The sequence below is a fragment of the Bemisia tabaci genome, chromosome 5 (assembly GCF_918797505.1).
Source record: "Bemisia tabaci chromosome 5, PGI_BMITA_v3".
Classification (NCBI taxonomy): Eukaryota; Metazoa; Arthropoda; class Insecta; order Hemiptera; family Aleyrodidae; genus Bemisia; species Bemisia tabaci.
Window position 1 is genome coordinate 42952281 of NC_092797.1, and position 12779 is coordinate 42965059.

Here is a 12779-nt window from a genome sequence, read left to right on the forward strand (position 1 = left end):
TGGATTTCCTCACGAACTCTGTGCTGCGTATAATTCTATGCTCTCCGGGGCTCATGTGGAAATAGTGATAGGTACCTATGTCCTTACGTCAAAGGATTAAAGTTACGTTGAAAGGAATAATGAAACAAGTAAATCCTATATGCACATAGCTCCTTTTAATTTTATATTCATTTGCACACGATTGAATTCAGCAGAATGGGCCACTATAGACGAGGTATGAATTAAAACACTACGCAACATGTTTACTTCAAAATTTCGAGAAGGAAACGAACGAAACATTGGGAAGTCTAATGTTGTACTCATAAACAAGCTATGAGAGTTTACAATTATCATTGTTTAAAAGGTGAAAATACAAATGACATCATTTGAATGATATAAAATTTAAGGAAATAAGAAGGGAGAAAGAAGAAATGAACGGAGAAAAGAAAAAGGAAGAACGCTTATAGTTGGTAATTATTCATGACCGAACTATCCACAACCGCATTTTAGATGCTTTAAAATTTCGAAAAATTTTCTGGAAATCCCCTGGATCCTTCTTACGCCCCCCTCCCCCGTTCGTAGTGCCTGAATTCACCTATGAACTTGGCTTGCATCAATTTGCGCCCTAACTTTAATTCAAAGTTTTTTAATGATCTGTCAATGAACTTTCATAATTTGTACGTCATTAAAATTAATCTCATCAATTTCATAAAACGAACGTGGCATCACTGTTGGAGCTCGAATGCGGAACGGAACTCGCAACTTGTCGACGGAGCCGACAGACGTTCGCGCTGAAAAAAGCTCGCCAATAACTCTCTTCCATTCCTATGTCTTTCCTTTGGAAAGGAGTAGCTCCAAGCTCCAAGCTTCAACTTGCCATGCTGAAGAGTGAACGCCGATTCCTGATTTCTGCCAACCCCCCTCCACCGCAACGCTCATGCCAGGGCATCCACCACCCCACCCCACCCCTCTGTCCTTTCCACATCTCATCTATAAGTGTCCGCTCCTATCATAAGACTGACCCGAGCCCTCCAGGACTGGGTTTGCACAACGTAACCAGATGCGCAAGTACAACTTCCCATTAATTGTGAGTTGATCATCCGCGAACATGGGCTGTGTCGATTCGTAATCTTGTGATTTTCGAGTGGATTTAACTTTTCCTCAAGCGCAAAGGCAACTTCGCCTTTGAAAGAAGTGTGGGTAGAACTTGGAACAAGCGAAGTTGCGTATACACATGATGATGATGCCAAAAAACAAACACACATCAGTTGTAGACGCATCAGAGGTGAAGTTGCCATTAAGATTCTCCGTTTTATCGAATTGAATCCAAACAGTAATAACTCTGACATAACTTTCGATACATATCGCTTTTCTATGACGTAACTATTAAAGCGTCTTTTATGTTTAATCTTTTAACTTCATTTGCTATTTTTACGTATATCTGAATTGACGTATTTGTGCTAAAAGAAGCTGTACATGCATAGAGTTTGCATGCAACATAGTTCCTTTAGCATAAATGCGTCCAAATGAAACCGTGTGAAAACGAATTAATTCAAAGGGAACTATGGAACATGTAAATATGTTGTGAACATGGTTGCTTTTATTGACTCTATTACAGTACTGCGGTTCACTACAGCAAAAATACTTCCATTTCCTCTATGGGGGTCTATGCCTTTTTTTTATTTCAATACTTTTCAGTACTGCTATACACGCATAAAGGCGGATTCAAGGGGGGGGGGGCGTAGGGGGCGTGTGCCCTCCTGTTCCCCCGACTTAAAGGCAGTAAGAAAAAGGAAATCCCACCGACCCCCCTCCCCCGGTTCTAGGTGTCTGCATCTGCCCATGGCTATTTACGGATACTCGAAAACTGTGTATCCTGCATTCACCTTTTCATTTTTAATTGCAGAATGCGAGAATGCTGGAAGTGCGACGGAGCCTAGCCGCTGCGCTACCGTCAATGGTTTTCGCGAAATAATTGAAACGCGTTGCAAATAATTAAGCAATGTGTTGTGTCTGCAGTCCTCCAGACCACTGCGGCGTCTGTGCCACGTTGTTCGGATGTAAAATCAGTACCACAGTAAGTGCGCAAAAAGGCGATCACGATATTCAAGTTCAATCGATGATCAATAATTTTGCGATAATATTCGTTGTCAAATGGTTTTGATGTCGTATTTACTACTAATTTTTATTGAACTGAAAAAAAATTACGTATTTGAGGGGCTCAGAGGCTATGGCGCATAAGTGCAGTTATCGAAAAAATCGAGATTTTAATGATTTCGAGTGAAACTAGTCTTAATGCATAGGTATTTTGTGAAAAATTCGCTCCCGAATTCAAATTTTTAAGCATCTAAAAGTCAGTTTGAACTTTCTTTCCGCCATTGGGATCTGCGTACTTTCAAAACTTCAAACACGTATTTCTTGAAATAGCAAAAACTGCACTTATGCGCCTTGTCCTCCTAGCCCCTCATTTATTATCGACACTCAAAAAAGGTATGACTCTGAGACCCATAAAAAATGACTCGGAGATCCAACCAAAGTGACTTACCGTCTACAGTATGGCTTTCTGAGCCATACTTTATTGATCGTGAACCTATAAGCATGGCTCTACGAACTATATCTTATGGCTCCATGATCCCGGCCGGTAAGTCACTCGATCTTCCCATACTTGTTTTTTGAGTGGATGTATATGCAGGTTTATTCCAATTAATTTAGCCATTAATGAAAAAAGAGGTATTTTAAGGAATCAATGCTCTGTCTATAGCACACTTTACACGTCATTTCCTGGGCTTTGTGCACATCGAATGACCCAAAGCTTGAGTTCAAGGTCGCACGTTCAATCATCCACTGCAGTAAGGCATCTTCTATGAGCATGCACTTGTAAAAAGACCACGAAGTGTGAAGTGCAAGGCCTTGACCCCCGAAGAGGAAACAGTGCACACGACAGCGCAGTAAACGCATATATTTCCTCGATCACCGTATCTCACACTCACGATATACTATAAATGATTTATCTAAGATCAAATTCCTTGCTCAACTTCTGTAACGCGGCAATTTGAGAAGTCACATCCTGAAGATTTTTAATTATTATGAAAGTTTAATTAAGAATCAACAAGATCACGTGGGGCCTTGATGGGAGGCTCCAGCTGACTCTTGGTCTATCAGGAATGAGAGATGTCACGGATGACGGAGCTAAACGATAATTGGACGAAGCCATGGAAAAAAGAATCAGATTTTTTAGGAATACAGGAAGTCTGGCAACTAGCAAAGCTAGAAACGCTCAACAGTCAACTTGTCTAATTTTTTTAACATCTTTTTTTAGATAGGCTGAGGGGGCAACTCCAAATTTTTGAAATGGCAAACTCTTTCTTGACAGAGTACAAAAAGAGGAGATTTTGCGGTGCAAATTAAATTTTTCAATTTGAAAATTATAAAGTCAGTCGAGTTTTGAAATGAGCAAGCTGATAGGGCTATTGTATTGAATTTTTGACGAACAGAGTTTACTGAAAATAATTGTTGAAATCTCTCTGACGATGTTCCTAGTTTCGTTGTTTGGAAAGTCTGGAAGGGTGGAGTGTTCAATTTAAGAACCCGTTCCTGTAAATCTATACAGCGATCGGCGGAAGTTTACATAAGATTCACACTGGTATTATTTTAATATGAAATTCTATGAAATACTTTATGAAAAAGTACCACATGAATTATGTGAAAAATAACCGACGTTAAGGCCAACCTGATGTATGCGAATTTTCTCTGAAAGATTTCTCAAGAGCTTCTTTTAGTTTTAAAGTTGCAAGGGTATAATTAATGTGAGAAAAAATTAGTGGTCTGAAACCGCTGAAAATAATTTTATTTTTCCATTTTTGTAATGGCACAATAATTCAGTGCGTTAACGCATGGAATATTCCACGCAGACCATTAGGAGCATGCCGAGAAGAATATCATATTCAAATTCTAACAGGAGTCTCATAAACCAGCTAATATGACCATTATATTTGTTAATCCATACCCACGGCTTCTTACGCAACTGACTCTCCAACAAGCACTGTTTACCATCAGAATTAATCGATGAAAGATGTGCGTCCTATTAACCGTGGATAGCGCCGGCCGTATATTTTCATCCTTCATGACATACTCTGCTCGTAGCTCTATCAATTATCGAAAATTGGGAGGAGAAAACAACATTCAACAACTACGAGGATGCTCTATCGATGGGTTAACCTTATACTCAATCGAAGCCAGATAAAACACCCAAGAAGCTCCATTTACGCTGCACAGCATTACGAACCCTCAAAGTCTTTGAACCCCCCAGCAATATTCCCTCTCCTTTCCTATACCTTCTCCATTCTTTACCTCCCATCCATATTCCTATACCCTACCCCTCCTATTTTCTCTCTTTCTGTACTGCATGCGTTAAGTCAAATGAAAGCCAACTACTCTAATGATCATCCACTGGAAACCGAATTCAAATGCACAAAAGCGAAAAAATTTCAAAATAGCATATCGTATCGAGTCGCAAAATTGTCAAAATTGAAATTTGAGTTTTCAACAAAAATTCTCTCCAGTTTCCTAGAGAATGTGTGAGCGTAAGATTTCTTCATGATTGGACAAGATGCAGCCTCGAGTTAGTTAGCCTCGATGTCATATTAGAACTTTTACTAAAAAATTTTTTTCGTACTATAACATTTTTTAATGTTTTCAACACAGTGTGCTGTAGTGCATTCTGAAAATTTGAAATTTTCCTTTACATGCCGATCAAGGTATTTTTTAAGGTATATTTGAAAAAAATTTGGAAACAACTTACTTTGTAACTCCTCTCCTCCATGCGATGGCTATTAGGGCGTTGATGGCGATGTCAACAGGGACAACTTCAGCGTAATTATTTTCACCGCAGAGCATCGACCGGATGACACCCTTTCCAGCGGCCACCACCACTCCCACGGGTCCGTTCAGACTGTCCACCCATCCAGGGATCGGTTCATGAAGTGCTGGCAACACTGTAAAACAATGTGAACGCAAATTATAGTAAAACAGGAAAAAGTCACTACACGGAGAAAAAAACCTCGTGAGTGGGACCCGAAGTTTAGGTCATATGGATCTCTGAAGTTTTCAGATTGAGAATCTGAACACTTAAGGTCTAGCTGTCGAGGTTCGGATCACACATCTGAAACTTCAGTTCTTACATCTGAAGTACTTCAGATGTGAGAACCGAAGTTTTTCGGATGTGAGAACCGAAGTTCTTCGGATGTGAGAACCGAAGTTCTTCGGATGTGAAAACCGAAGTACTTCAGACGTAGGAACTGAAGTTTCAGATGTGTGATCCAAACCTCAGCAGCTGGACCTCAAGTGTTCGGATGCTCAATCCGAAAACTTCAGAGATCCATACGACCTAAACTTTGGGTCCCACGCACGAAGTTGTTTTCTCCGTGTACCTGTAAAAAGATGAGGATCATCTTAATGTTAATCGGTGCCCTAAAGTGGTACAGAATTCACGGCACCAATGAGGATTGGGACTCAGCAGTTATCAGTTTGTCTCAACTATTCGAATAAGTTTAGTACAGATCTGGATGATAAATACCTAAAATTACGAAAGTTCAGCTGTTGAGAAAAAATATTCGGCGTGTGATTTTGGCTTAACATGGGAAATTTGAGCAAACCACCTAAGCATCATTTTTTATTTAAATATTTGCCTGTTATATATGCAACAAAATAAGCGCTTGGGAACTAATTTTCTTTGCGTGTCGTCGAATTTTTAGACCCTGAAATGAAGATGACTTTCTCTTATTTTGTGGAGATAAGCTGCGACGGAGGTTTGAACGTCCTCTGTGGTGCGGAGTGCAGGTGATAACGTTTTCCGCTGCGGAGCTGTAACTTACGTTATGGATAATTAAAAAAGATAATCGCAGAGTATTTTCTATGTGCATCCCGAGCTTTACGCGTCAATGCAAGTGCGTAAAAAGTGGCTTGGCTTGCTATTATTTTACCATGACAAGAGGTTTCCTTCAGTCAACGTTGCCCTGTATAGTGTACGAGTTTACATTGAAGATGTATTGGACTTGGTATTTTTCCTGTGAAGTTTGTTATTCCATTTTATTATTCGATAAATTTTTGCAAAAGTTATACTTTCTCAGAATTTCTTCTCCATACTATGATAGTGTACAAATATAAATGAATTGGTATTCGTCGGAAGATCTTCTGGGGCAGATATGAAACCGTCTGAATATTTCTAGATATACTCTAATGAATAATAACCGAGACTCAAACTTCATTTTACGATTAAAATACTTGAAAAACATTAGATTTCACGCAAAATTCAATTTTAGAGTGCCTTGTAAAAACTTTTTCAATTTCACGCTAAAATATCTAATTTCAAATCCTCTTTCTAGCGAAAAAATCTATGAAAATTGCCATTAAACTGTTTCGAATACCAAAAAAATATAGTAGTCGTCCATTTGCAATTCCTTGAATTTAAAAGTGAGAGGGGAAGGGAAAGAGAGAGAGAAATTATCTTTTTAATTAACTGACGCAAACAGAGCAATGCATATTACTTCAGTCAGAAACTTAGACAATGAGCACGCTATGGCGATAATAACCCCTGAATGCAACTATTCGTGCACAATGGATGTGCGTATTACATAAAAAATTGAAGGCGTTCTGCACTGAGAAAAAACTATGGCTTATAAACCTATTAGAGGTAAATATGGAACACCACTAATAGTAGTACCTCTACATATAATAATAGCACATATACCTTAGTTATGGTCTCTGTACCTTAATTAGGTACAGAGACCTTAGTATGGTTCACAGACCGAGAATCATTAGTTTATTTACGACTATTATAGGTGTTCCATATTTACCTCTAATAGGTTTATAAACCATAGTTTTTTCTCAGTGTGCATTTTTCATCCTTTTCAGCTATGGACACAGTGGGTGCGCCTCAAATTCTTAAAAAATAAATATCTATTTTTCTCTTTAAAAAAAAGAAACATTTTTTCCTTCGACTGACAGATGCAACTTCGAAAAAGTTATTTTCCATATGTGCCCAGAACATTTCGCCGGCAAGAGGCTTTCCTCCCGCGTTTAAGTTTTATTTTTTTACATGACAAAATCACCATAAGGTATTGGTATGAAAATTAAAAAATGTCTGTGAGTGTAAAAATACTGTTTTAAATTCTTTTTGATAAAGCCGAACGAACAAAACAATGAAACCATCGTAAACGCATAAAAGTTTAATGCTTAAACATCATGAAAAATCAGATGATTGTGCCGCGATTCATTTGTAAGGGATTTTAATTTTGAGTATGTGAACGCGTTCAATGTGCTCAATGAGACAAAAAAGAGGTCGATAAGTTATTAAAATTATGGGCATTCCGGTCTTTTATTGGGATAAACAACGATTCAATTACTTTGATGGATCAATAGTTACTTTTAGAAACTCATCAGGTAGTTATCATGATTCACGGTTCGTTTGTTCGTTACATCTGGCGCTTACAATTTCGCGTTTTGTATGGGTGTGTACAACACAATTTGGACAGGATCTCAATTTATTGCGTTGCCGGTTTGAATTTTTTCTCATAATTATTTTTCATATCTAGCAGGCTGATTGGTAATAATACTCCATAAAACTGGCATATCGACGGTGTAAGTCGGCAATCACATATCTTGTTTGCGGTGTCTGAAAATCTCCGCCACAATATGTTATTTTTTTAAGGAGAACAAATTGACATCATTCCTTGAAGTTTTTGAAGAATTTTCTTCGCGCTGAGAAGAAAAATCACGGCAGTTTTAAAGAATTATCGTTGAGTAGTTTTCTGTTTAAAAAATAAAGTATGAAGTCTGCGACGCGACGTCGCAAACCGAGTTATGTGATTGCCGACTTACACTGTCGTTATTTTATTACCGCTCAACCATCATTATTCCAAACATTAATTAACGGCAATTTCAGTGTCACCGTCCGTTGAATTCAGGTTTGGAAAAAAAAATGAATGAAAAAATAAAAAAATGAAGTTGAAAACTAGACGGGAAACAATTGAACATGTATCTGGCATTATTTTTGGGTTCTTACAGTTTCAAAACCAATAAATGTATTGCATATTGACTGGAGCGTAATGCAGAGTAAACCTGAACATACATCAGTATGAGGGACACTAAATATGAAAATAATCATTAACATTGATATCATCAGTTTGGAAGAGATGGGCGTGAATTACAAGTTATGATTTCCTAACCTTTTGAAATCGATATTATAGCTGTAAGGCACAGCCAAAAAGTTTACTCCTAAAATTACGTGGTCAGTGGAAAAGGACTTCCTTCTTCATAAGACGGTTTTAACAATCTTCATCCAATTCTGGATTGACTCGTTCAAATTAAATTGTTCTTTAACCTTAACCTTTATGACCACCGAATGATTCCCAAGATTCAATTCGCCATGGTCCCGTGGAATCTATCCCTATCATCTCTCTTTGTTAGAGTATTGTGTAATTTTTCATCATGAGTTGTCAAAATTTACAAGATCTCCGGTGCAATAATACTACTCCAAGGAAATCAATTTTGTCAAGTCACAAGAAAATGATTTGTTTTTGCTTAAAATAATTACCTATTGACGGACGAGCGATGGCAACTGGGAAGTATTTGTTGTATTGTTCAACCAACGATTCGGCTAACCGCTTTGAATATGTGTAACTGTTCGGATGTGGTCCCAAGACTCTGAAAAATAAAAGAGAAAACATAAAATTACTGGTAAAATAGTTACATTAATAATTAAAGAGTGAACTACCTTCACGGAGGTCTTGAAGTTTGTTGCGCTAATCAGTACCTACCCTACCAATTCAGATAGGAGTCACACATCGAAAAACGAGAGAATAATATTCCATGAGCCTTATAAGGCTGATTTGAAGGCGTAAAGTCTATCAACAAAAATAACTTCTATTCAAACCCCCATCAAAAAATTTTGAAAACTTCCACCGGTAGATCTTAGTTTTTCCTTTCTCTTTCTGGCCCGATCATTGAAGAATCATAATATATTCACATTATCAGATAAATAAGGAACAAGTAAGTCAATCAATGATAACCGACAAAGTTCATTAATCACTATTACTAGTTGATCAACGGTGATCTTTTTTAAAAGACAAAAAATATTATCAAGTTTCCAACCGAAAATTATAAACAACAAAGGTGAAGCACAGTAAAACTGCGAACAGCGATTTAACTGAGAAAAATGATCAGCCTTCCAGAGAACAATCAAGACCAAAATTGGAGGAGGGGGCTGGTTAAGTTTCACCGATCTCTTGATTGCAAAGTATATTTTCACAGAGACCTAGACACCAGTAATGATAAAATAACTGCACACAGAAGGACGAGCGTTTCAGAACGGCAAAAATGAATCTGCAATAAACGGAGTCGTAGAACGTAGATGGAAAGAAAGGTGGGGGGAGAGCCATAATAGACAAATTAAAAAATACCGAGTCATATTGGTTAAAGGGTCGACGTTTCTTAGTGCAAAATAGGAAAATCATTTAGTGGATATGGCAATCATTCGTGTATGTATGCAGCGTTCTTTTGTGCAGCGTAAGAGTTGTTTGCTCCGCTCACTAAATAAGTAGCTGCAGCACGGGAGCATTGCTCATTGAAGATGGTTGCCACTTCTCATTCCAAAAACCATACTTAAATTTTCAGATGTTTACTCATTGTAGAGACTGGGACGAAGAAGGGATCGTGTTGTGATGAGGCGGAGGCCGATAAATGAACAAAACCGTCTTCGAAACACAGAATCTACTTTTCGAAAACCATAATGGAGATGTTGCATGTGTGAGGAATTTGCGATTTGACTGTCGAATCTTATGTAAAAGTCGCGAGAAACACGATGGTGTCACTGGTTTTCTCTGAAATCATCTCCCAAGCTCAAAAACAGCTCTCAAGATGAGGCCAAAATGGAGGGGATATCCCACGCTATCATGAGAGTCCACCTCTACATCAAAACAAACTCTCCATGCAAAGATAGGGAGCAAATACATTAGCAGGGTTGCTGTGTTTTCAGTTTTGGAGTCCCCAAATAAAGTGGCAGCCCTGTCAATCTATTTGCTCCCTATCTTTGCATGGAGAGTTTGTCTTGATGTAGAGGTGGACTCTCAGGATAGCGTGGGATAACCCCTCCATTTCAGCCTCAACTTGAGAGCTTTTTTTGAGCTTTGGAGTTGATTTCAGAGAAAACCAGTGGCACCATCGTGTTTCTCGTGAACTTTTACGTAAGAATCCACAGTCAAATCGCAAATTCCTCACACATGCAACATCTCCATCAACTCCGTAATGACAATTCTGTATCTTAAAAATGTGAAATGTATCCTTACTGCTGCCTAATTGTTGAAATTTTGTGTTTGCCGTCCGGATAAGGCAGAACTGAGGTGAATGGAGTAATGTGATTGGTTGGTGCTCCTATTTGTGACTCTTGTCGTGCCAATAAAAGATGTAATCAACGAAGGTACCTCTTGAGTTGTCCGTCCTTTCAAATCCCATCCCACTAAAATCCATCCTTTATATCGGCACGACAAGAAGCACGACTTAAAGCATCGACCAATCACATGACTCCTTCTCCTTAATCCTATCTTAATCGGTCGACAATTTTTTTTCTCAAAAATCAGGCTACTGGGAGAGTGCGGACATGTGTGCATGTAAAAAAAAAATCCATCACGCTTCCAATATCTCTGCGAAAAATTAAAGCCCTCTGGAAGGCAGCCAACGGACCTGATTCAAAATTTTCTATTCTTAAGATACACTGGGAAAAAACACATTGGATCAAGAGTCCAGACTCTTAAAAACATCGACAAGAAGAAATACTCTTGATTCAATGAGATTTAAGCTAAAATCAAGGACCAAGCCTCTTAATTTGAGCGGATTTCTTTTTGATTTAAGCTTAAATCTGATTGAATCAAGAGTCCTCATTCTTGTCAATGTTTTCAAGAGTCTGGACTCTAGATCCAATGTGTTTTTTTTCCAGTGTAGGTTATTTCATACTACTGTTAGGATCGAAATTTTTGAAACGCTTGAATTTTAACTCGACTTTTTTCGATTCACTCCTATCAAGAAGTATAGCACCGTCTTTATGGAGCCACCAAGCGACGTGACAACGACGACGTTAACCTAACCACAGAGCAGACTCGCAGATAATAATGGAAACTCAGGCAGCGTCGCATCGTCAGCAGCACCTCAGCCGCTCAGCTGTGACCTACTCACTGATCCACTTGTTGCCCTAGGTTATGTCTGTTATGAGTGACTCCGTTTTTTATTGCCACCCTGAGTTCCTACTGCACCAGAATGTGCCATGCGCCCTATGCGGTCTCATAATGCAGTCCACACGACCACCATTTTCAGGACACAGCGCACGCACAGCAAGGACTCCATTTTCAGTGTACACCATATGGACCTCGTTTAACAGAAAGGAACCTATTGCCAATTTTAACGGGGGCAATTTAATTTTTTATGAGAAAACGTTTAGGCGGATCCCTTTGAAAATGTTAAGGAATTTGCTTCGCACTATGGAGAAAATTCAATGAAATTTCCACGAAAATCCGCACAACTGTTTGAATGTAAAAAGTTAAATTAGTCGATTAAATTTGGCAATAGCTGATGTGGCTTGGTTCCTTTTTGTTTAACGCGGTCCATGTTAAAGTAGATATGATAGACGCATACAATTTTGGCGATGGAATAATTATTATTATGTATTTGCTCTTAAAATTGATCGTGCGTTGTCTGTTTTTTATCCTGCTCCGACATAGTTTTTTTCTCTGTTGGTATGTTTTAGGTATAAATACACTTCATGCATGGAAACTAACCTGTTGGTAAAATTTCTTGAATAATCACTCGTAAAATCTCATAAATCCAATGATGATCCTGCGTAACCACGTTGTCCCCGCCTAGCAACAGAGATTGCGGCTTTTTTCCTTCCCTCGCGTTAAAGTCTCCGAGGTCACCTCCCGTGAAAATCTCGAATTTCTATTTTCCCCTCTCTCCTCTCATTAAGTTGGCAGCCTTGAAATGATTTTCCCGACATTTTCATTAACCTTGAACCATATTGTGTGCAGTTTTATGACTGTCTAGCCGCTGACTGTATATAAACGTGACTCGGCGAACGATTTACGACAACATTTATAGTATGCGATTCAACTCAAGTAGATGATTTGTTCATCAGCGGGAAGATTGAATTTATGCATCGAAAAAAATTGATTTCTTGATCAAGGGTCTATTTTAATCATTCTAATCGCACAAAATCATGTTCTGCATGAAATGTTAATAAAACTCCGGGATGCTTAAATTCGCATCATATCTAGTAGTCCATTAGTCCTATCTGGTAGTCTGCTAAAAGTAAGTGGATTACTCTCTTACTCTGTTAAAAAAAGTGAACACAACAGGAGGCCCATTTGGTTTTCCGTTTTAATTAAAGGATGTTTCGTCGCTTTTCTCGCGAAAGATCATAACTATATTTTAATGTTGCCAAATTTCCTTTCGCAAATTTAATTTTTACGAGGGCAATTTTAGCGAATTCTAACTGAAAATTATACTGATTTTCCGGCCCTCTGATCTCAAGCAAGAATCAGACACATTTTAAACAAAGTTTTGCAACCGAAGAATGGAGTAACGTTCTTTCGTCCCGGAAGCGACGAAGGTTTGTCGCACGATTTTCAAGCCAGCGCTCAAAAACGTACCTATGACTTTAAGTTTTAGCTCCCCCTTTTCAGCGCGTGAACGCTGAAAAACTTATGGCGTTCCTCGGAACTTTAGCAATGAGATGAGGCTGGACTAAATGCTGT

At 38.5% G+C, this 12779-nt stretch overlaps 1 protein-coding gene across 3 annotated transcripts in view; it reads right to left on the reverse strand.

Annotated features, from left to right (window-relative positions):
• Positions 1-12779, reverse strand: part of LOC109039181 (putative fatty acyl-CoA reductase CG5065) — a 70060-nt gene that overhangs the window by 9275 nt on the left and 48006 nt on the right. For all 3 annotated transcript variants that reach the window (XM_072300765.1, XM_072300763.1, XM_072300764.1), the window contains exons 5-6: positions 8573-8682; positions 4781-4973 (exon numbers count right to left, since the gene is read on the reverse strand). In XM_072300765.1, coding sequence (XP_072156866.1) covers positions 4781-4973; positions 8573-8682 — 303 coding nt within the window. The remainder of the gene's footprint in view (positions 1-4780; positions 4974-8572; positions 8683-12779) is intronic.